This window comes from Anabrus simplex, chromosome 2 (genome assembly GCF_040414725.1).
Source record: "Anabrus simplex isolate iqAnaSimp1 chromosome 2, ASM4041472v1, whole genome shotgun sequence".
NCBI lineage: Eukaryota > Metazoa > Arthropoda > Insecta > Orthoptera > Tettigoniidae > Anabrus > Anabrus simplex.
Window position 1 is genome coordinate 216,438,598 of NC_090266.1, and position 26,663 is coordinate 216,465,260.

At 39.6% G+C, this 26,663-nt stretch overlaps 1 protein-coding gene across 1 annotated transcript in view; it reads left to right on the forward strand.

Moving 5' to 3' along the window:
* Nucleotides 1–17,593: 17,593 nt before the first annotated feature.
* Nucleotides 17,594–26,663, forward strand: part of LOC136864014 (BOS complex subunit ncln) — a 260,068-nt gene continuing 250,998 nt past the window's right edge. The window contains exon 1 of the mRNA XM_067140513.2: nt 17,594–17,964. Coding sequence (XP_066996614.2) covers nt 17,793–17,964 — 172 coding nt within the window. The 5' untranslated portion in view covers nt 17,594–17,792. The remainder of the gene's footprint in view (nt 17,965–26,663) is intronic.

The following is a 26,663-nucleotide window of genomic DNA, read 5'->3' on the forward strand; positions in this document are numbered from 1 at the left end:
CGTGCAAACAAAATTTTTGTTTTCTGTTTCTTTAATTTTAAATTGTCATCAAATGAACGGGTTGTAAAAGGCTTTTTAGAGCCTCTTTCTTTCTTTCTTTCTTTCTTTCTTTCTTTCTTTCTCAATCCGTTTACCCTCCAGTGTTGGATTATCCCTCGGACTCAGCGAAGGATCCCACCTCTACCGCCTCAATGGCAGTGCCCTGGAGCGTGAGACATTTAGTCGGGGATACAATTGGGAAGGAGGAGTAGTACTTCACCAGGTTGCCTCATCAGGTATGCCGAACATGGGCCTTGGGATGGGGGAGGCAGCGGCCATGGCCTTAAATTAGGTTCCATCCCGGCATTTGCCAGGAGGAGGAGTGGGAAAACACGGAAAACTACTTCAAGGATGGCTGAGATGGGAATCAAACTCAGCTGACCTCACGAGGCTGAGTGGACCCCGTTCCAGTCCTCGTACCACTGTTCAAATTTCGTGGCAGAACCGGGAATTGAACCATCCGGGCCTCCAGGGGTGGCAGCTAATCACACTAACCACCACACCACAGAGACAGGCCATTTTAGACTCGTCCATCGTTAATACATAAATCATCAAACACGAGGAATAACACAGAAACAACATACAATTAATGAATTCACTAATCAACAAAACACACAATGAATGAACTCCCTAGTCAGCCACTACTTGAGCACTGGAAGTAAATCACCCCAATTGACTGGTCACTTTTGTCACGTTGGGTACTCGCTCGGGGATAATCAGTGGTTCCCGCTCGCTGTAAGCTTGGGCATGCCAACTTTCTCCAAGTTGTCAACAGATGGCAGAAGGTAGCACATGAATGGTGACCAAATTTCAATTGCAGCGACATCATTCGGTGGGTTTCAGAACTATGCCTGCAACCGAATGCAATTTAAAGATTGCATGCGTTACGCCCTTAACTTCTCCATTTGCTTTCTCTTTCTACCTACAGTGGATTAGATGGCGAGTCTACACCAGCACCACACGTAGTGAAGCAACGGAACTAGTGCGCGGAAATTTTGAACATCTGAGAGATGAAATTGTCGATACTTGACTTGAAACAACCTCAAATCATACTTCAGACAGTTCTTCGCCCTATCAGAACGCATGCAATGAATGTCTTGCATGCAAGCAGAGTACACTCCTGACTCTTAGGCTTCGAACTAGGGTCTATAAGGTTAACGCCCTTAGGCCTGGAGTCGAACCCGGGATCTGCAAGATTAAGTCTATTATATACGTCATGCCTGTTAGGTTAAGCTTCCCCTCTTAGCCATAATCACGTTGGCTGTTAGGCTGCGTGCACACTGAGCGCGCTTCGCATAGTGTGCCGCGTGTTGTTCAACGCTAAGCGTCACGCTAAGCAAAACCAGTGCTTAGTTCCTAAGCCGGGTGTTCACACCGTTCGCGCTCTGCTGTGCTGAACGCCTACCGTACAGCTAAGTGAAGCGCCAGGCAACGCGCTGTGTTGGTTCTGGTTCTGAAGCTATGGAAGAAGAAATGATTCATGCAGTGTTTCAGAGAGATGAGGTATGGAACCCAAGACACAACAACTATAAAAATCTACAGTACAATTGTTTTATCGCATTCCTGTCCGACTCATTGGCTGAACGGTCAGCGTACTGGCCTTCGGTTCAGAGGGTCCCGGGTTCGATTCCCGGCCGGGTCGGGGATTTTAACCTTAATTGGTTAATTCCAATGGCACGGGGGCTGGGTGTATGTGTTGTCTTAATCATCATTTCATCCTCATCACGACGCGCAGGTCGCCTACGGGAGTCAAATAGAAAGACCTGCAATTGGCGAGCCGAACCCGTCCTGGGATATCCCGGCACTAAAAGCCATACGACATTTCATTTCATTGCATTTCTACAGTAAATATATACAGTAATATTACTTCTACTGTCACACTTTACTGGACTTAACATTATGACACGATGAAATTGCGTATGGATTTTAGTGTCAGGAGTGTCCGAGGAGAATTTCGGCTTGCCAGGTGCAGGTATTTTGAATTAACACCCGTACGTGACCTGCGTCGTGATGAGGATGAAATGATTATGAATACACACATACACCCAGCCACCTTGCCAATGGAATTTACTAATTATGATTACAATTCCCGAGACTCCTGTGACTAAAGGCCAGTACAAGGCCTACATATCAATCAATCAATCAATCAATCAATCAATCAATCAATCAATCAATCAATCAATCAATCAATCAATCAATCAATCAATACTGATCTGCATTTAGGGCAGTCGCCCAGGTGGCAGATTCCCTATCTGTTGTTTTCCTAGCCTTTTCCTTAATGATTTCAAAGAAATTGGAAATTTATTGAACGTCTCCCTTGGTAAGTTATTCCAATCCCTAACTCCCTTTCCTATAAATGAATATTTGCCCCAGTTTGTCCTCTTGAATTCCAACTTTATCTTCATATTGTGACATAACGCAGATCAGCAGAATTTAGAGGGAAACCATAATCACTCATCATTTCTGTATGCGTTGCAAATGAATTCTCCTCATCTCCATCAAAAACAGAATGCAAACCTGGCGTATTTTGGTGTTTTTCTTTAAGTTTGTTTAAAATCGTACGCCTTGGGACTTTGAAGTGATCTGCAGCCTTTCTTTGGGAATATGTACAATTCCTGATACTTATGAGGCATTCTTCCAACGAGCTAGAAAGAGGACTATAGAGTGGCTAACACGTCTGCTACAGCGCTCTAGGCGGTGCCAAGGCAAAATAGCGACGCCATATTATATCCGCCCGTGTTTTACGGTTTATTCTGGTTATTGTGTGTTCTTATCGTGGTTTATTTGCACCGAATCTGATAAATTAACTGCATAAATTATGCCGCCTATATGTACAGCAATCAACTGCACGTTCCGTAGAGGCAGCTCAAAGGATATATCATATTTCAGGTAAGTTTCTTTTAAGTAAAGAATGCAATGTTTGGTCATTAGCAGAGTATGTTTCCCCGTTGTCAGTGTTTGTAAATCAATCTATGCTTTTCTCTCTAGGTTCCCTCTGAAAGATAAGGAACTCACGAAACAATGGGTAATAAATATGAAACGTGATAAATGGTTTCCGACAAAGCACAGTTTCCTGTGTTCACGACATTTTGAAGAAAAATACATAGTGATCAACAATGATAGAAGACGCTTGCTGTCCAGAGCCATCCCTACAGTTTTTGATTTTCCGAGTCACCTTATGAAAATACAGCGTACTAGACCTCCACCTACGATACGAAACAATATGAGAGCCTCCAGTCCTACGCCGCCACTATTCGAATCTTCGTCCACAAATATGGAATTGAACAATTCAGGTAACTATGCGATTTAACATAATTGACATTAATACAATAATTATTTCAAATGGTTTAAAGTACGAAGTGTTCGGTCTAGGCATATCATCATTATCGCTATGGGATGGTTTGTTACAGTATTCGGTGTAAAACTTCTATAACCGGTGTGTGAAAGTGAGGTTAGAGATGGCACATGTAACACTCGGCAGGCTTGCCAACTTACACAATCTTAGTGACAAGACCATTGGGCTGGATGGGTTATGTCCGAGGAGCGACAAAACCATTGGTCTGGATTGGATAGGTCCGGCTAGTTAGTAGACCATTGGCCGGGGGACGTACAGGTTAGAGTCACTTACCAGCCCTTAGGCCTTTAGTATCCTGCGTGACACCACCATTGATCTGGATAGGTTACGGTAAGATAGTGACAAAACCATTGGTCTGGATATGTTAGATAAAAATTTCAAGAAGCGAGAGTGAAATTGATGGTTCTCTCACTTTTAGCGAATATGGCAGCCCTGTACTTGCACAAGATGTGAGCTCATCATTACTCCAGCCCGGTTGACAAGACTTTCACACCCGCATAACGACTGTCGTTTGTTTACATGCTCGCGGCCTTCTCAGGAAGGGTGTTGCCAAGCGGTGCTCTGTAGCCTACTGTCAACCTCTGTACTTAGGAACTGATGAGTGAGTGGTGCTTCGATAGCTGGTGGTAGTGATTATTGTTGCACGATTGGTGAGGAGTTGTTCTTGCCGTGCGGACATTAGGATAGGACCTGGACAAAACCAGTGATATAGGGACAGGCAAAGGGGATCTGGGGGGGGTTCTTGTATGCAAGTTTTATTTTTTCATTTTCTTCGTCTCGAAAAGCCAAGGGGGATGTAATACGCGAAGGGGTCTAATACATGAGTAAATACGGTAGGCTAACTATTTTAGTAATTACCAATATGTGGTCCTTTCGTATCATCATGGTTTTAATGTATTGTCTGTTAATACTTTCAAATGCTTTTGTAAAGTCTGAATACTGTATAGCTTTCCTTTAGCATGCTTCAAGTCATCAGAGATGTAGTCTTTCGGAATGCTGCTATATCCAGTAAATTGACAATTTTCTCCTTGTAGAAAGATCTAGTCCTTATTTGTCAATAGTAATGCTACTGGTAACAGTGGATTGTGTTTATTCGTTTGTTTCACTTTTACTTTTTCTCCTCTTTTCAGGAAGTGCTGAACTGAAGATCATAGGAAATGATCATGCGTACTGTGTCCCTAGTCCACGCAAAATGAAAATAATGTATGACAATGCAATGGAAGTAAATGCCAATTTAAAGAAAAAAATTAAATGTCTTCAACAGAACATTAATAGAGAGGAGTAAAATAATTAATTACCAGCAGCTAATTTCAGGACTTAATAAAAGACTGTGTGAATCTGGCTCTGAAATTTTAGACAAATGTTTTACAGGTGTACTGAAGGAACTTCTAGAACTTCAGATCAATGGTTGTGGACAGAATTATACTGAGGAGATAAGAAGATTTGCTTTGACGCTACATTTTTATTCCTCACGAGCCTATCAGTACCTCAGGAAACACGTTAAACTTCCTCATCCAAGGACTCTCCGTCGTTGGGCATCAGTTCTGGATGGTAATCCAGGCTTCACAGAGGAAAGTTTCAGGAAAATTACACAGGAGGTAGAGGGAAGTGCCGAGCCTATCCTTGCATCTCTAATGTTTGATGAAATGGCAATAAAGAAAGATCTTGTGTGGGACGGTAATCAAATTTGTGGTTATGTAAATTTAGGACAGGGTTTTATTGGAAGTGATGACTGTCCCTTGGCCAGGGAAGCTCTTGTTTTTATGGTTACGGCTTTAAATCGTAACTGGAAGATACCTGTTGGTTATTGCCTTGTAGATGGCACATCAGCTTCTATGAAAGCTAATTTAATAGAGCAGTATCTTAGGAAACTGCATGAAACAGGAGTCAGTATAGTAAGTGTAGTCTGTGATGGAACACCTACAAATAAATCTGTTATGCAGAAATTAGGTGTAACTTTTTCTGGTGATAACGTACAGTGCTGGTTCCCTCACCCATCTTTTCAGCAGAGAAAAGTGTATTGTATTTTTGACGCTGCACATATGTTAAAGTTAATGCAGAACTTGCTGGCAGAAAGGGAAGTTCTTGTTGATGGCACTATTCAAGGTGGTGACGAAAATATGATTAAATGGGAGTATTTTTGTAGTCTAGTTACTCTCCAGGAAAACGAGGGTTTACATGCTGCAAATAAACTGAGACGGCGACATATCTACTATGAAACCCAAAAAATGAAAGTTGCCCTTGCTGCTCAGACATTTAGCAGGTCAGTGGGTTGTGCTATGTCTTTCTGTAATGCATTAGAGTTTCAGGAATTTGCAGGATGTGAACCCACTGTTAAATTTGTTAAGATTATTGATTTAATATTTGATATTTTGAATTCCTGTCATCCATTGGGTAAAGGCACAAATTCTCCTATTTCCAGAAAGAACAGAGTAACTGTCTGCAATCAAATTAAGGACTGTATCAATTATCTACAACACCTGAAACTTTCAGATGGAACACTTGTTTGCAACTCAAATAGGAAAATGCCAATTCATGGGCTCATTGTTGATCTTGTGGCTGTTAAGGAGTTGGCTGAGGCATATGTTTGGAATGATGACCCTATTATGAAATATTTTCTGACGCGTAGGTTGAGCCAAGATCATTTGGAATTATTTTTTTCTTCTTTACGCTCTAGAGGTGGGAACAGGAATAATCCAAATGCTTTGCAGTTTAGGTCGGCGTACAGGAAATGTTTGATTGCACGTGTGCAGCCATCTGAAAGTGCAAATTGTGAACTTTCTGACTGTGATGTCCTTGTCCCTGCCAGTGGTATCAGTTCTCTTCAGAATACAATCGACAACAGATTTATGTTAAATGCACTGGAACTGGATCACGACTATTTTAGTCGTAACTATGATTCTATTAGTATATATGTTGATAATGTAGTTGAGTACATTGCAGGGAGTGTAGTTCGTCAGGCATCTAAGAAGTTGAAATGTTTACAATGTTTGGAGGTTCTATTGGCTAATAGCAGTACATACGGAAGCAGATTAGCAGTAGAAAAGAATGTGAATGGTTCTGTTGTGAATCCATCTCAGGATGTAGTAAAACTATGTAAAATTGCTGAAAAAGTTTTTATAAATAATTATGAACTACTGGGAATGCATGAAAGAAAAGTAATGTTAAAACTTCAGACTGAGGTGTTAAGTTTGTTGCCGAATTGTTTATTTTTTGAATTTGATCATTTGTTCACTGCCGTGGAACCAGGTGAGGAATCTCATTATGCCTCGCTCATTAAATTAATTTTACATCAGTATTTTACCTGTAGACTGCATCATGTTTGTAGAAGCAGATCTGAGAAGGAAGGAGGAAAGCAAGTGAGACAGATGTTTACTAAATTAATATTATTTAAAGGGCAGTAGCTTGGCCTGTACCATGTGAAATGAGAGAGATTTTCTTTTTCTGTAATATCTTCTAGGCCAGGGATGGCGAACCTTTTTCAACTAGTGTGCCATTTTAAGTCTAGTTTATTATTCTCAACTGTTGACCGTGCCACTTGTTATTTTCCTTTAAGGAAAATCTACAACCTACAACACCCCCCCCCCTCCCCCACGTTGTAGTTCGTATGCTGAACAATTTAACTAATTTCTACCTCATCACATTTCCGCAAGGAAATCAGAAAAAACAGCTATCGTTGCCTGTAAGGTGACAGTAATGCTTTCATCAAAACATACTGCATACATGTGAGAGTTAAAATTAGTTTTCAATTGCTCCGAAACTTCTTCGCTCATTTTTATTATTATATCCTTGACAGCAGTTCAGCAGACTGGCATTCCTTTAATTATCTTAAATATTAGTTGTTAGGGAAGTTTTCAAATAATGTGTTGGACGTCAGTAAGAAAGTTTCTTTCAAGAGCTCACAGTCAGAAATCAGTTTCCCATGCATGCAGTGAGACAGATGGAAACAGCCGCACTGATACTATTTCTTGGTCGGGAAGATGATACAAAATAGTTTGTTATATGTAATGTTCGATAATTTGTGAAACGAACTCTCTTCTTACTTAATTTGAAATGGAACAAACATTTGAATGATCAGTCTCCAAAATTGCGCTTTACATTAAATGTGGGGGATACAATTTCTGTCAGTCCGAATTCCCTTGTCTACAGTTCTTGAAATATACGGTCACCACCTATGTTTAGTTAATGTTCTTTTCGGCACCGAAAACATGTTTGCGATGTCCGTATACAAAACCAAAAGAAAACGACACTATTTCACTTGACTTTCGGTCGTATCAGTGTAGCAGTGTTGCCGTATTGCATGTCCGAATGAAACTAGTATTTAGATTTTCGATATCTATTTCTTACACTTGAAACACTATAAGGTATGTATTGCCTGTACGGCAATAAGTATATAAAAACCTTATTATGTTCATGTGGCGTGCCACTGAAGTCGTGTTCACGTGTCACCCAGTGACACGCGTGGCATAGGTTCGCCATCCCTGTTCTAGGCTTTTCCAATCTTTGTCAAAATACAGGCAAAGTTTATTAATTCTTTATGAAATAAACTGTTACCAGTCACAAGTTCTACAGAGGGATCCAAAAAATGTAGACACTTTGATAGTTAATATCTTTGGAACAAATGACATATCATTGCGATTCTTGCACAGTAGCGTAGTCCATTGTATTCTCAACAGAATGGCGCAACAATCTTGGCTTGCGTTTTCCAGCAGATGACAGTGCAGCAATGAATGAAGTAAGATTGTCGTTTGAACAACGCAAAGCCATATTGAAGTGGTACTGGAAGTATGAAAACATGGAGGTACAGCGGCAATGGCGTACTCGGCCACCAACATGTACAGCAATTTATTTTATTCGGGATAAATTTGAAGCCGACGGTACTGTTCAGGATGTGCATAAGAAAAGGTCTGGCTGACCGAAAACAAACAAATCCAGCTTCCAGCGCTGCTGTGTTGCAACATTTTACCAGATCACGTCAAAAATCTGTGAAGCAGGGTGCACGTGAAGGCAGGGTAAGCCGATTAACCATGCGATGAATTCTGAAGGCTGTAAAGTGGAAAGTGTACGTTCCAAGATCGTTGCACGCTATGAACGAGGACGACCCGGATCGAACGATGGAGTACTGCGAGTGATTTGAAGGCATGCTTCATGAAGATAAACGGTTTGCAGGGATGATTGTCTTGTCAGATGAGGCGCAATTCAAACTGAACGGTACTGTAAACCGCCACAACTGCGTGTACTGCGCTTCTGAAAATCCTCACGTTCACGTGGACAACATGTTAATCTACCTGGTGTTAATGTGTGGTATGGTCTGTCATTGCGCGGTTTGATTGGCCTGTTCTTCTTTCAACGTACCGTAACTGGTGAGGTGTATCTTCATGTGCTACGAACATCAATTTTGCCTGCCTTCCAAGAGGTGTTTGGAAATTAAAGATATTACCTACAACAAGATGGCGCTCCACCTTACTACCACAGAGATGTCAGAGCCTACTTGGAGTATTGAGTACTCACCACGGCCTTCAGACCTTACACCTCTTCTGCATATGGGGGATGTTGAAAAATGAAGTTTATCGATAGAAGCCAACTATACTGAACGAGCTACGAGAAGCCATCGAGGCTTCTTCATCCTGTGTGGCTATCAGACTGGCAACCCTGACGGCCGTAGTTCGGTCAGCAGTTCAGTGGCATCGACGTTGTTTGGCTGGTAATGGGGGTCAATTTGAACCCGGAAAATGAACTTACCTCCATGCAAGGATTGTAAGGTGTGTCATTTTGTTCATTAATATTGACTATCAAAGAGTGTCTACATTTTTCTGGACCCCTCACTCTGAAAAGATTTGCTCAGTCTTTGAAATACATAGGGGAGTAAATCATTTAAGAAAACTTGTGGCTGGAAATGGATTTTATTATTTTATAAGAATAAATTCATGTACAAGGCCTTTCCTAAAAACATGGTTATGTTTATAACATTATTTATCTTTTGAAATACTTTGAATCAATAATGGCTCCATCAATTCAGTAGAGCGAATGTGTTTACTTCTCATGCCCTTTTTTAACAGAGACTCATGTTTTTGCTCACTTTCATCTTTGAATCTGTAGTTTCTTAAACCATATACATTAACACAGTACCTGTTCATTTCCTTGACCGTAATGTGTGTGAAATTAGAAACTGCTCTAGATTTCTAATAGTCAAACTTTGAGATTCAGCTGATTGAGAAACCGATTGTGTGTTTTCTTTGCAACTCTCTTAGCACTTTCATGCACTTTTATTGGCAATGTTCTGCGACTACTTTGGCATGTTTTTGTTATTCCAACAAGTTGATTTTCACACTTAAATTATTGTTGCCTTTGAGAGTTATACGGAGTATTATGCTGAGGATAAGTGGATTTAATTGGCTTTTGAATATATAGGGTGGTTGTTAACAAAGTGAACCAGGTGCATGAGCATTATAGTATTGGCCATACTGATAAATAATTCCATATTCCTCACTGTTGTCAGTTTAGCAGCTGCCGAAATTAGCAAATCAATCACGTCATGGGCAAATTCAAATGGGCTTTAGGAGAAGGTGTTACTAAATCTGCACATGGTTAAGACCAGTTTGACAGCACCAGTTGATGAATCGATGCTGACAGGACGGCGGTCGATACTGACTAGGTTTGCGTTACAGTGCGAGTCCATGTCCACTACTGCTTAATGAACATTTTCTATTGCCCCTCAGGTACCGATGATGAGAAATCATCATCAAAGACACACACACCATGGATTCAGCTGGTGTCACTTTAGCATAGTTGCTATGGTGCGATACTGTCCGCTCAGAGTTTCAGGGTCTAATTCCTCCCCTAGCAAATTTTTTTCTTCGATTGGTGCTTTCAAGCAGTATCAAGTTGTGTGGAGATTTAGCGACTCTGCCTCGCATAGCCCATTTGAATTTGCTTGCGAAGTGACCTTTAACAGCTGATAAAAGGACTACGTGAGATACTGAATTACTTTCTTCAAAATATTTATCAGGTTGACCAACATTCAAATGCTCATGTTCCCGGTTCATGTTGTTTTCGACCACCCTATGGTGTATCTCACGTATTTACATCCCATAGGCATTGCCTGGCAGCAGTATAAAGTCTTACCAGAATGCTTGCAGGGAATGAAAAACATTGCACCCATGAGGAGCTGAATAACTGGCAATTGTATGTCTGTCACCACCTGACCTTTTCCTCTTTTTTCGATTGCCTTTGTCACACCGACACAGATAGGCCTTTTGGCGACGATGGGATAGGAAAGGGTAGAGGCACGCGGCTGTGAGCTTGCATCCGGGAGATAGTAGGTTCGAATCCCACTATCGGCAGCCCTGAAGATGGTTTTCCGTGGTTTCCCATTTTCACACCAGGCAAATGCTGGGGCTGTACCTTAATTAAGGCCACGGCCGCTTCCTTCCAACTCCTAGGCCCTTCTCATCCCATCGTCGCCATAAGACCTATCTGTGTCGGTGCGACGTAAAGCCCATAGCAAAAAAAATGGAAAACAAGATAAAAACCATCTTGTGGGCTGCCAGCAGTAAAGTTTGAACCCACTACCTCCCAAATGCAAGCTCACAGCTGCGCGCCCCTAACCGCACGGCCAACTTGCTCAGTCCCTTTTTCCTTTTCGTGCTTCCTGTATTAGCTTCACTTATTAAAACAAGAGCAGAAATTTCAAGTAGCCTGGACACCAGGCACGTCATTGCCACAATGTGGTCATCTAATTGCAGTCGAAAAGACTGTTACCTCAAAGCCAAGTGTAACCGAAAACATGCCTGTTTGATTGAAATATTGCCTTTACTTGATTTTCTGGTGAAGAATCATGTTTAAAATCAAAGTAACCTCACAAGTTGAAAGTCCTTAATAAGCTGAAAATAATGCTTGCTGTACATTACTGGGAAAAATATTATTTGAATGTTCGCTCCACGTGTGCATTTAACAGTTGGTTATTGGCAGGTGTAATATAATTTTTTGTTTGTAAATTTAGTGTATGTATATTTGAACTTTCATGTTTGCTGTAATATTTTCATTCTCTGTAAATATTGTATTGCTGAATGTACTTAATGCTAGAGTATTCTGATTGCTTTTGTAATTAATTATTATGTATATATATAGTTAACGTCTGTGTAAAAATACACACCAATCAAAAAATATTCAGTATATACCAGATTCTGTTGCTTTCAAGCAGAACCGATATCATATTGCTTCATGTGAAACATAGAATAATAAGTACAATGAAAATATACTCAATAACTTAGGATCCAGTGAAAATTAAAACACTTGGTCTGTAACTAAACCCCACAAATTAAAGATAGTTTTTAATGCATCCACAAGTCAATAGAGTGTTTGTCCTCTACAAACCCTGTGGCACTCTTGAATGCAGCGGGACATGTTCAGTACCAAATTATTGAACATTTCTTGAGGCAAACAATCCCACCTCTTGATGGCAGCATGTTTTATGACCTGAATCGTTAGTGGTGGATGTTGATGGTTTGAAATTCCTACTCTAAGAAGGGATCACGCATGCTTTATGCAGTTCCTGTCCAGGGAAGACGCTAGCCAGTCCATTCTGCCGATCACATATCCTTCCAGCTATGTTCACAGCTGCTGCACGATGTGGACAAGCATTATCGTCTTATAGAGTAAATACATCTCCTACAGTCTCTGCAAAATGACTTGCTATGGGTTGGAGAGTGTTGCATTGTACACATCAGCCGTCACGTAGAACGTGAACCAGCGGTGAAACAATGCCTGTCCAGGATAGCGCCGAACCTCCAAGATGTTGGTGACATTCTACCGAGAATCATTCATTGTAACATTCCTCTCTTGCCCTCCACACACGCGGGGAGGTATCATCAGGGTGTAAACCAATTCTCACTTCATCAGTGAACCACATTCTGGATCATTGATCTCGTGCCCAAGTCTGATGTGCTTTAGCCCATCGAATGCAATCCACCATGTGGAGGAGTCCTGAGGGGGTTATCTTGATTAGTTCCCCACCATGGAGTCTTGTGCACAGTGTGGGTACTTATAATAACTCTTCTGTTGTCTCAAAGCTCGTGCCACAGAGCAGCAGCTGTGTGTATACGGTGTTTCCATGCTTAAATTCATATATATTGCTCTTGAGGTGGTGGTATTTGCATGAATGGCCTGCGCAGTGCCCATCTGTTACTGAATGGGGGTCTTGGAACATTTCTCGCAACTTGGAACCAACACTTTGATTCATGTCAACAATGTTATCATCAGCTTATCTAGTGTGATACGATCTGCCTTAGACAGTGTAGGATGAGGTATTTCAGTTCATAGAAGCGAGTCACACTGACAAGTTTGCTTGTACGCCACTTCAGTTCTAGTATACTGGGTTTGTTTACCAATTCTTAGTCAAATGCCCCTAGCTGTGAAGAAGCCAGGGCTGCCATGATTCAGAGGTGCCAACTATTTCGGATTGTCCGTAATTATTACGGATTTCACCTCACAATAACGGAGTTACCGTCAAAGGGGAAATAATTACGGAAAAGCTGACATTATCACGAAAAAATAATTTTTGACGGAAACAAAAGAAAAGGAAAAATTTTGAGTCCTTTCGAACCTTTCTCCTAAATCGACTTTATTTCAGTGCTTGTGAGTTGGCAACGTTACTTATTCGATCGTGACTTCCTTTTGCTACCCATAAGCGTTGTAAAATTAATTGTGAATGAAGGAGCTCCTCTACAAATCCTTCAGTAATGTTGTATTTGCAGTGTTAAGTGTACCTGACAGTTGACAGAAAGATCTGCACTGCACTGGTATCGCTTATGGTTCAGAAAACGAAAATGTCATCACAGTTGGAAGGATGCTTCAAGAAAAACTACACTGAAAAGCAGCTGCTGCGTGAGAAACAAGCTACAAGGAATGTTTTATCATAGAACCAACAGGTTGCGTGCAAATGTTATTGTGTAATATGATATACTTTTCGATAGATTGCTAGAGGGAAGGGCAAAAGGGGTGTGTCATTATCAAGAAGGAAGGCGTATGCTTTGGACTTGACTCGAAATTTTTCTTGGGGGCGGAGGGCAATTACTGATAATCCACTTCAAAGTTGGCACCTCTGATGATTTAAATAATGTACGTTATAATAAATATGTTGTGTGACCTCCGAAGAGGCCTGATGCAGGTCTTTTAACTTGATGCCTGTTAGGCGATTCGCGTGTCTGCAAGAATGGGGCCTTACCTATGATGAATTCTAATGCTAGAGATGGCACACACATGCCCATCCCCCGAATCATGGGAATTAACTGTTGAAGGTGAACACCCCGGACCCTTTGGACCATGCTAACTATTTAGTCATGGAGCTGGACAATCCATTGCCAGTCACAATTTTTACTGAATCTTCTTCACAATGCATTCCAGTCTAACCATAAATACAGCATAAATTGGTAGGTAAACTGCAAATATCCTTAACATTTTTGATGAGTATATTATGAGTTTTTTTCCTTTATGTAATAAGCAATTTTGTATTGTTACTGCTTTCTAAAAATATATTAGAGACTTTACTGTTTTCCTAATGAAGAAAATTTTGTACTGTTCATTTTTCCTGCACCTTGTGTCCTTGATTCATCACCACACCCATTTGTTTTAGGTCCTTAAAATACTGATGAGCCTGTGCGTGTGGGTAGGTTGTCAACTGTTTCACAGTGTCAGAATCAGGATTAAAGTTCATAACCTTCATTCAGTAGATTCCAGTCATTTTACTACTGTTGTAATTCACATTTTACTTTGAAATAAGTTCACGGTCCAACTAACACCTGTCTTGGAATTTGCAATATGAAGCAAGCAAATATCTTCCTCTTTCTGAAAAGTACTTTTTGCTTGGACATTGACTGTCTCTGTGACATTCTCTATGTAAAACTAGCAGTATCTTGTTGAAGTACTAGATAGGTGTACCAAATAAAACTGCATCTCTTTATTAATATTTATACATACATGCAGACAGATGTGTCAGTTATAAGAACACAAGCTGACTGACTTACTTTCTCCTTAATACATTACATTAAAGCATATTGATCAACACAGAAAATGTAAAAATTTCACAAGACTCTAAATCTCATGATTTCAAGATCATCAAGCTACAGTTTCATTCAAAATCTTGCATGTTACTGGCTCAAGATTTGAAGGGCAGCTGCAAAGGTGAGTGAAAAACTTATGTCAAAACTGAGCCAACAGGCAAGGCTCAAAATGAGCAGCATGTCACTACGATAAACAGTGCCGGTACAAAGCTATAAAATATGAAATTATAAATATGTTACAATTATGGCCATCAGTCTGATGACTTCTGCTTAAGTGGTTTGGTATTTGCAGTTAACTAGGGTAAGTAGTAGGAAGGAAACAGTCAATGTATTAGCAGATTATTATAAAGGCACCATGCTTTCACTGAGGATGAAATTGGAATTCATTCTAATCCATTACATGATGTTATGTGGTCTCTGGAGAGGCCAGAAGCAGGCAGGACTTTCTAGCTTATGCTCATGGGCGACTTGTGCATATGCGTATAGGATAGGATGAAACCCGGTGTTGGCACTTATCTTACTCCTATCAAGGGGTCTGAGCAAGCCTGACATCCCCATCCAACAGATGAGTCACCATCAGCAGAATCATATGCCCTCACTCAACATATAAACTGCTCTAAATGCAAATTAATGATGATTGAAATTAAGGTCTCCACAGCTAGCACACCAGTAGTTGGATTGGTTCATCATGATCTGTATTGCATTGAAATAAATGTAGGCTACCAAAAAGAACTATAGATGAAGGAATTTTTGTTCATGGCTCAAAATGGTTTTACATTGATTCAACATGGTAAAAATGTCATGGTACCTGGGACGTATTTACAGTATGTACTATAGGCCAATATCTGAGATACACTGAGAATCTAACCCCAGATCAGGTTTGATATTTGTCTGATAGGCATTTGTCTTGTCCATCAGTTCAACATCGTCGCTTGTAAGGTTGGTGGTATATAGACAGCATGTGTAGGACTTGGGTAAGCACGGCAAGAGTACCCATTTCTGCTACTGATCATATTCAAATTGTGACACGGATGTGAAAGTGTGTGTCGCTAGTGTTCGAGTGAGTGAGAGTGATTTCTTCAAAATTTTAAAAAGTTTCAGGGAGAAATAAACTGTTGCTGGTCGACAAAGTGAAACAACTCGCTGGAAGAATCGGTATTTGTTGCTTTCAGCATGTCATATGCCCATGCTACTGCCACCATATTCCATCAGGATCATCAGAGATGCATGTGAGTGAAGGTGTTAGATCGCCCAGGTGGCAGCTTCCCTATCAATAGTATACCTAGCCATTTGTCCAATGTTTTCAAAAAATTTGGAAATTTATTGAACATTTCCCTTTTGCCCGAGTCCTAATGTGCTGCAAATTTCACAACTTTGAATATACGAGCGACAAAAGGTTGCCTTTGTAATAAACCACCTAAATCATGACCAGGCAATTTATAATGTTTTAAAAGATAGGCCTATGTCTGTTTAATAGAGTTAAATATAAAACCATTTTTCTGGAGAACTTTAAAATGAACATGAAACGCCAGTTTTACTTGCGAAGAAGAAAGTATATTCCATATTTTGTAAAATAAAAATACATTTACGAGTCGGTTATTGACAGGCACGAGGTATCAAGAGGTGTCTTCTTTCTAAATCGTTGGGCTGGCCTAATGTACATTTAATACCGGTAATAGGTTTATTGCGGGGCGCGCGGCTGTGAGCTTGTATCCGGGAGATAGGGGGTTCGAATACCACTGTCAGCAGTCCTGAAGATGGTTTTTCCATGTTCACACTAGGTAAATGCTGGGCTGTACCTTAATTAAGACCACGGCCGCTTCCTTCCAACTCCTAGGCCTTTCCTGTCCCATCGTCGCCATAAGACCTATCTGTGTCGGTGCGACGTAAAGCCACTAGCAAAAAAAGGTTTTATTGCAGCTAATGTACATTTAGAGTTTATCTATTTCGTACCTTCAGTGATTTTTTGTTCTATTATTTTCATTCTCCGTGCGTTGTAATGCTTAATGACAGTGTAGGCCTAATCTGATTCCTATTGTAATTATGGAACCGTACTGGAAATTCATTGATTTCTCTTCTTTGTTTAATGCGTAATTATGTATGCACTTGCAGAATACATTATGCTCCTTTGAGTACTTTCGCAATGAAGAAATTGTGACGATTACTTTTCGTGCACTTTGTGTTCTCAATCACCAACGAGTTGTAGCTCGATCGCCACGCCCACTTGTTTTGATCGCTAATAATATGGCGGACGCGGCGTTCAAGAAGATTCAAATATGGCGGTCGAATAGCCACTCTATAGTCCTCTTTCTAGCTCGTTGCATTCTTCGAACTGTTGGGGTGAATAATCGATGTATCGACGAGATCCTGGTTTTCTTTTATAATCCCGAAACATATCTATAAGCAATAATACAAAAATATAATTGAAATGCATTTCATAAAAAAGAATGGGGTTACTTTGCTCCATTTTATGAGCGGTGCAAAATAGCCCCACATTTGTAGAAATTGTAACCTCACTTAGGCCCTACGTATTCTTTTAGTACGGTAAGAAAACAACAAACGCAACTACATGATAAGATGAAGTAAATTTGAATTCAGCATTAAATTCAACAACAAAAGGTCATATACTTACCCTTTCAGGAGTGACATTTCTGTCTTGTAGAGGCAACTTTTCAAATTCAAATTTCAGTTTAAGAAACAACACTTCAACTCAATGGCTACCACTCACCAACTGAACACAAAATGGCACAAACAGCAGGTAAAGGAAGTAAGAATATCATGCCGTCTATGATTTACAACTGAAATCATTTGATTATAATGGAAAGTTATGCCTCCATAGGATTCTGAAACTTATTTCATTTCTGGAGCAAAGTAACCCTCATAGGAGCAAAGTGCCCCACTTTACGGTATTATTATTATTATTATTATTATTATTATTATTATTATTATTATTATTATGATTATTATTATTATTATTATTATTATTATTATTTCGCGGGCAATATTTCGAGCCATTCATTTGTTCTTGTCGATATTTAATATTCATTGTTATCGAATATTCTGTGCTATCGAATACAATCGTAGGTTATGATCCTATCGAATACGCAGTTGGTCTTGGAATACGATTGATACTCGATAACACCTGTGCTATCGAACTTTTGAGATAACCTAATTATTAATGGAATAATATCCGGAGGATCTTACTTTCCATAGTTTTGTATGTATGGCACATGGCAGGTTTAAGGATAAACTGTACGTGATACGTTATATGTGCGCTTGACTGCTGTGGTGCTAAGAAACAATTATCCGCATAATTTGTATACATCGACACTTTCGCTATGTGGGTGGAAGCTGACGAAATTGTTGAACTGTTTAGAGGTTATCTCCCATATTATCTGTTAATAGCACTTCCCATATTTATTATTATATCACCTGTTTGCCCTGTTGGTGCGTCGCACGAGTTCCCAGTATATCGAATGCAACAGTATGATTTGCATGGTGTGCCTCATGGTGAGTTGACGATTAAGTAGTAGGTTATTGATGTTCGACATTAGATAATTCATCGGCATCTCTTCATATCTTCATTATGGGTAATTTGTTGAAAAGGAATGGGCTGTTAATCCTGTGTAGATTATTAACTTGTTTGTTAAGATACACAAATATAATTTAATAAGAGGGCCATCATAGCAGTGAATATGCACTATGAGGTGCATACTGCAGTTGTAATTTATTATGTTAATGCTGTTGCTTAAGAAACGTCGCTATCAGGATTAAGGAAATACTAGTTTTAGAGTAGTGAACTTGAAAACGCTCTCCCAATGGTTTTGATTTTTACTGAGTTATATTCTGTACCCCAACAGAGCTGGAAGGATATGAATGATTGTCTTCTTATAGGCCTATATTTGATGATAAGGCTGAAGGGTAATGAGCAACAAGATCATCTGCCTCTGGTGTGGGTTTATTTTTACTATACGATTGGCTCATCTTGCCAAAAATTAAGGTTAAGTTGAGATGTTGAGTTCAAAGGACTGTCATTCTTAAATCATGTATTTGTTTAGGAATTAATTAGTACTTGTTACTTAGTACATACAGAAAGTTTTCTTAGTAGTCTTTTCATACACTTAAAAACAGGCTACAATCTACTTTCTAAATACTGCACTTTTGCAACAGTTTTCTTTATGACTGAAACATTCTTGGAAGCAAAATTGTGAATTCACTGTTTGTTTGTTTTTGTCATCATAATCATCATCATAATCTGTATCTGTGGTTCCTTCTAGCAGGCCTATTAGAATTTGTGTGAATAATATGCTTCAGTCTGTTCCTGTCTTTGTTAATTTCTTCTTGTTGCATCTTCCAATGTCTCTCCTTTTTATTTTTATTAGATCTTCGGCAATTTGGTCCAACTAACTTACCTTCTTCTGGCACGTCCAGCTGCCTTTTTATCTAAGCACCATCCTCTTTTAAGTACTGCTATGGAATCTGTCTCTCATGCATTTCCTTTGCTTGGCCAAACCATTTCAGCTGCACAGCTCTTGACCTTCCCACCTTTGTTAAAATCATCTGCATGCAACTTCTGATATAGCCTAAGCATTCCTGATTTTGTCCCATTTTGTCCTCTGGATAGCTTACGTTAGAAACTTCATTCCACGTACTTGTGTAATTTACTAATATCTCTTGTATAATTAATACACAACTCTCCAAGCTGTATGTTATGATTGGCAGAGGTATGATTTGATTGTGGTATTTTTTTAAAAGTAGCTACCTGACTAGTAATGACATTTGGGGCACAACTAGTGTCCGAGTGTTAGGAAAGGTGTTGGTCATAGGATCAGTCGTGCTGCAGTGGCACCTTCTGGTCCAGTGAGGAAAGCAATGGCAAACTACCTCACTCCTCATCTTGCCTAGTACGCCTCATTTGGGCTCTGCCATTGGTTTTTGCAGTTTCCCTATAGCTGCATAGCCTTTGGTGGTGCTATTTGAGGATCCAACCAGCCTCTGGGCTGATGACCTAACAGACAGACCTGACTAGATTGCTCGCCCCACGTTGTAGGGGTAACATGCCTGTCTCTACCGGGAAGCCCCGCATTCAATTCCCAGTCAGGTCAGGGTTTTTAACTCGAATCTGAGGGCTGGTTTGAGGTCCACTCAGCCTATGCAATTACAATTGAGGAGATATCTGATGGTGAGACAGCGTCCCCGTTCTAGAAAGCCATGAGAATTCATTGTGCCAACCACATGACAACTTGTAATCTTTAGGCCTTCGGGCTTAGCAGCTGTCACTTGGTAGCACTTGGTAGAAGAAGTTAGATCCTTTGGACACTGTATTTTACCTCCAGTTTAACATTCCCAATACTGTACTGGAGACAACACTTCCGAGATAGCTGAAGTTTTTCAAAAATTCGATTCTCTCTCCTACAAGTGTGAGGTTACACTGAGTGGATGTCCTATTCATTTTTAAAACCATTGTCTTTTGCTTACTTACAATTAACTTATATTCTTTACACTTGTTGCTCCAGCAATCCATACTCCTTGGTACCTCCTGCCTTGTCTCTTCCCACATGGCAACATCATCAGCAAAAGCAAATGCATTTGAATCTCCAGCATCCCCTGATTTTACTTAATGAAGAGTAGTGGAAACAGTGAAACTGCATTATTGTAGGCCTATTTCTCTTTCGTTTGAAATTATTGTAATCTGCCGTTTCCTGCTTTCGCACTGCTCTTGGAACTTTCATTCAACATTTGAATATTTCGAATTAAAGATCTTCGAACCTTAAGTTTGTCTGGGCTCTCCGTGTGGTTAGGGACCCTCAGCTGTGAGCTTGCATTCGGGAGATAGTGGGTTTGAACCCCACTATCAGCAGCCCTGAAGATGGTTTTTGTGGTTTCCCATTTTCACACCAGGCAAGGCTTTACCCTGATTAAGGCTACGGCTACTTCCTTCCCGCTCCTAGCCCTTTCCTCTCCCATCATTGCCATAAGACCTATCTGTGTCTGTATGATGTTAACAAGGTAATGATAAGGTCTATTGTACCTCTGTTGCCTCTAAAATCATGTTTTTCTTCAAATTGGTGTTCTGTTATTTTGCCTCTTCTTTAAGATCTTTTCCACTGCAGGGTAATTCCCCTTATAGGAGGTACACTTCCTCCTATTTCTTTTATTAAACCTTTATATAATCAGCCCTATCTTCCAGTCATTTAATATTATCTTTCCATGCTCTTAGTGTTTGGTATTGCTACTGCATACCATGTATTTCTACAGTTGCGCTTCCATAGTGGGGACACACATTTAGAAAACAAGAAACACGATGAAAAGTGGTGTGAAGCGATATTGAAGTAGCAGAGAGGAGGGATCCTTCCTTTATGCTTACTAGGGACCCACCAATATAGAAGAATTAAAACTGAGGCTGTGTTAATCTGCAGAATGTGTCTATTTTATATGTAGATATTGGCTGGCTGTGATGAAGACAAACTTCATATCATTTCTAGCCACAGAGCTGCAACATTCCATGAAAATAAACTCTCATGGCATGTGTCGGATGTGACTGCTCTATCACTTTTTAGCATTGTTAAGGACAAATCTGACAGTCTTCTGTTAGAAAACTTATTTTAAAGACCACACGCACTACCAAACGAAGCCCAACCCCTTATGGCTAGCTTTACACGGTGTGCATTTTCCGTAAACAGACCAGTGATCTATCACTCCCCAGACCAAAGCAGAGCAGGCCAGTGGTTTTGTCACTCACCAGACCTAACCAAAGCAGGCCAACAGTGTGATCATTGTCACTTCTTTTGTCACTCTGTATTCTTAACAGTGGTCCCAACTTCTGTTTATTACCCTATCTGTGTGATCTTCTAGTCTTCAATACTCCATACAACATTTTATCGTTACTTTTACAGTCCTCGTCATCGTTTTCTTTTTTTGTGTGTGTGACACCGACACAGATAGGTCTTATGGCGACGATGGGAGAGGAAAGGCCTAGGAACGGGAAGGAAGCGGCCGTGGCCTTAATTAAGGTACAGCCCCAGCATTTGCCTGGTGTGAAAATGGGAAACCATCGAAAACCATCTTCAGGGCTGCCGACAGTGGGGTTCGAACCCACTGTCTCAGATGCAAGCTCACAGCTGCGTGCCCCTAACCGCACAGTCAACTCGCTCGGTCAGTCCTCTTTTAGTTTTCTTGTAAAATTCCCTCAGCTCTTGACCATTTCTTCCCTCACAGTTCTCTTTAGCTGTAGTTTCCTTTATATATATATACTAGCAATTACCAGTAGCTTCGCTCACGTGGATTTCGTAATTTGATCAGAGCAATCGTTCCTCGGCATTGTATTAAGAGACTATCTGAAAATTCCTAAAATATAAAAACTCACCCAAAAATTGAGTTTCATTTACCCCAGAAATTATATGTAAACCATGTTTGTGACATTACCTTTTGGGGCTAAGACGACAATGCGTCATAGAACTGTACATGCGAGAAACAGTCTTCTAAAACATATCAGATACAAAGCTTTTCAGGCGTTTGCTCTATTAACCAGCGTTTTGTCTTAGGTCTGACACTAGACTCGTCAGAGTGGGATGTGTCAGTCCCTACCCACTGATGCTGGTTAATAGAGCAAACGCCTGAAAAGCTTTACATCGATGTGTTTTTGACATGCTCTATTGGTGAAAAATATCTAATTCCCTCCATGCGAATTTAGAATTTTCCAAACAGTCTTCTCTCAAGTCAAAAAATAAATACATGTTTCTATATATTTAAAGGAAATTCCAAATACCTATTCCCACATCTGTAACATATTCAGTTTTTGAGATATACATAAGTATCCCCATAAACAGAATTCAACACCTTGATCAGTCCTTCCCCTACCCCCATCTAAGTGTATTTTCCGAAAACAAAAGTACATGTTTCCTTATTTTTAAATGAGATCCAAATATCAATTTTCACGTCTGTAACATTTTGAGATTTTAAGATATGAGTATCCTCATAAAAATAATTCAACTATTTTTCACTACCTTTCACGTCTGTAACAGCTTCAGTTTTTGAGATATAATTATACTCATGAAAGTAATTAAACTCCTTTTTCATTCCCCTTCCTACCCGTTAAGTTGATTCCCCCTCCCCAAAAGTGCATGTTTCTTTATTTTTAAATGAGATTCCAAGTACCAGTGTTCACATCTTTAACATTTTTAGTTGAAATAAAATGGCGTATGCTTTTTAGTGCCGGAAGATCCCAGGACGGGTTCGGCTCACCAGGTGCAGGTCTTTTGATTTGACGCCCATAGGCGACCTGGGCGTCATGATGAGGATGAAATGATGATGAAGACAACACATACACCCATTCCCCGTGCCAGGGAAATTAACTAATGATGGTTAAAATTCCAGACCCTGCCGGGAATCAAACCCGGGGTCCCTGTGACCAAAGGCCAGCACGCTAACCATTTAACCATGGAGCTGGGATATTCAAATACCAGTTTTTATGCCTGTACGTCTGTAATACCTTCAGTTTTTGAGATAAATGTATACTCATAAGAATGATTCAACTTCTTTTTCCTCACTTCTTTCCACCCCTCTCACGCCTTAAGTGGAATTTCCGAAAACAAAAAAAATTGCTTCTTTCTTTATTTTGAAAGGAAATTCAAAATACCAACTTCACGTCTGTAACAGCTTCAGTTTTTGAGATATAATTATACTCCTGAAAGTAATTCAACTCCTTTTTCACTCCCCTTCCTACCCGTTAAGTTGATTCTCCCTCCCCAAAAGTGCGTATTTCTTTATTTTTAAATGAGATTCCAAATACCAGTGTTCACGTCTTTAACACTTCTGGTTGAAATGAAATGGCATATGCCTTTTAGTGCCGGAAGATCCCAGGACGGGTTCGGCTCACCAGGTGCAGGTCTTTTGATTTGACGCCCATAGGCGACCTGGGCATGATGATGAGGATGAAATGATGATGAAGACAACACATACACCCATCCCCCGTGCCAGGGAAACTTACCAATGATGGTTAAAATTCCCGACCCTGCCGGGAATAGAACCCGGGATCCCTGTGACCAAAGGCCGGCACGCTAACCATTTAGCCATGGAGCCGGCCAACATTTTTAATTTTTTGAGATGTAAGTATCCTCACACAAAGAAATCAACTAATTTTTCAATTCATTCACCCCCCCCCCCCCCCCCCAAGTGGATTTTCCAAAGACAAAATTTACACGTTTCTTTAGTTTGAAAGAAAATTCCAAATGCAAATTTTCATGTCTGTAACATCTACAGTTTTTGAGATATATGTATCCTTGTAAAATGAATTCATCTCCGTTTTCATTCACCCCCCCCCCCCCCTCGCAAATGCATGTTTGCGTGTTTCCTTATTTTTAAGGGAGATTCCAAATATCAGTTTTCATGCTTTTAACATCTTTAGATTTTTTGGTATGTATATATACATTCTCATACAAATAATTCAACTGTTTTTTTCAATCCATTCACCCCCTCCCCCCCCCCCCCCGTTAAGGGTCTTTTCCGAAAACCAAAGAATACGTGTTTCGTTATTTTTAAAGGAGATTCCAAATACAAATTTTCACGTCTGCAACATGTTAAGGTTTTGAGATATACTGTAGATACGCTAATTTTAAAAATTCCCCCTCTTTTTCAGTTCCCCTTAAGTGGATTTTCCAAAAAAAAAATTTGTTTCTTTACTTTTCCAGGAAATTCCAAATACCAGTTTTCAAATCTGTAATGTTACTTGTCAGATCATTTGCAGATGTAGGTAGTCTTTTTAAAAATTCACCTCGTTTGTTACTCCTGTTTATCCCCTATTCATCGGATTATCCAAAAACACAAAAATACGTGTTTCTTTATTTCAAAGGAGATTCCAAATTTTAATTTTCATGTCTGTAACATCATTTTTTGAGATATACGTCTTCTTATAAAAGGTGTTCAACCCCTTTCCCCCCATTTTTCACCCCCTTAATGGGATTTTCCGAAAACAAAAAAAAGTGTTTATTTATTTTTAAAGGAGATTCCAAATACCAATTTTAAAATCTGTAAACTTTTAAGTTTTTGAGATATAGATATCATTATTTTAAATATTGACCCCCCCCCCTTTTCACCCCCTTAGTGACGAAATATCCAAAAATTCTCCCTTAGCGAGCACCTACATGTTAATATGAATGTATCCCCAAAATTTAATTTCTTTATGTCCAGTAGTTTTGGCTCGGCGATGATGGATCAGTCAGGACAAGTTATTTTTTATATATATATATATTTTTTTCAGACATGCTTGTTTTTCTTTGTTACATTTCGATCTCTAGTAGCCTTTTTCCTGCTTTTATTCCACCAACTAGTTTCCTTCCTCCAGTTTTACCACAGACTTCTATCCAAAGGTAATTAAGTTTTAAAAAAATCATGTTCCTTTCATTATCTGCACTTTCTTTCATTTTATGGTAACTTTTGTATTTACCAGGATTTGAAACCCACCCGTTCCTAGCCTCCTTTCTGTTACTGTTACAGTACAACTTGTAACCTTCTTTGAACTTCCTTGAATTTTCGTCTTTTAATATCCACTCCTTTATTCTGGATATTATCATTGTACTTGTTGTACGTGCAGTGGCGGTTGGTGGGGCGTACAAGAGATAGGCCACAGTGTTTTAGGTCTTTCACACCAGTCTTAGTCTCTTCCATACCAAACAAAAGGCAAGGGAAGCAATGTGGTGAGTTACCGGTAGTTAAATAACATTTTTCATACACATTTTGTTTGAAGTTCCTGTTTCATGTTCTATTACCCTTCGGTACCCACATTTCTGGTTGTTGTGTACTTAATTCCTTTGCAAGTAATTGGTCCTTGTAATTTAGAGTTTTAGTTTGAAACACGTTTACACAAGCACGAAACCAAAATCCACTAAATTCCTGTATCATACACGTAATTGATGAAAAAGATGTCTGTGTTGCTAGAAGAAGTTAAAATTAACCACCAAATCCCTACATGAATACTGAATACTTTTTTAAAATTTCCCCTGGTATTTAGAATCCACTAGACCTAGTGGAATAATTGCTACATTGACACCTGGTTTGGTTCACTCAAACAGTGAATTCAAATACAGCATAAAAATTTTGTCTTTCTGGGTTATATTTTTCCTCACATTGTTTGTGGTGATTCTAGTGTTATACAGTTTCTGTCATGACAAAACTTTTCTTCATTGGCGAAAGGTAGTTGAAACAATCTAGGGGAGAGAGAAGGAAATTTCCTTCTATCTACCAGATTGCTCTAACAAAAGTTAACAAAATGGATCTTGTCACCATTTAGTGTACAGAATATAAATTACCAGTAGGCTATGCAGAAGATCTATTACAACACCAAAGTGTCAGGTCTCAAAATCTTTGTGACCTTAGTCAGTGGATTTCACCATAATCCACCTTCCTCCTCTCGCAGCAGTAAGTGAGGGTATGGTGCTGGCAAATGAGAGGAAGTCCACAACTAGAATGTGACCATTGCTATGTTGACATGATAATAAACTTTTGAGCTTTTTCTCTGTCAAGAAAACAAGGTGAAATTCTTTGTTTCGAAGAACAGACAAGATTTCCTGCTGCGGATGTGGAGCTATGTTCTCTGCGAAACATAAATAATTTCACCTTGTTTTCTTGACACGGCAAAAGCCAAAAACTTATATCATGTCTACAATTTATGGGCTGTGAAAGTATCAATCTAAACATTGCTATGTTGGCAAGTTTCTTTCAAAATACAGAAAAGTAGTGAAACACATGATGAAAGCTACAAATCATAACATATTTTAAAGTAAAAATGTTATAAAACAACATACTTCTAAATTCTTCACGGATGGAAGGGCACATGACCGTGGACCTAAGAGTAGAACTGCTCCTGTGTACATGCAACCTTATAATTTAGATTGGCTACTAGGTGCTTTTTGTCACCGTCTAAACACTTGCTTTGGATAATCTTTGTGTCTCTGACTCCTTCTCCAGTTAATTTATCCATTATCACATAATTAGTGCTGTGTTAGATCTTCCATCCCAGCTGTATCTAGTTATAAGACTGTCTTGTTTATTGAAGAAGTATTCTTTATTAGAAGGTTATTTCTGACACAGAAATCTAGGGACCTCCTAGCAGTATTTCTTGCTTCATACTTAAAAGGTTCCATCGCCTTCTCACCACCAGATTTATCTTCTCCACCTTGAGTGTTCAAATCCCCAATTAGTAATGTTGCTGT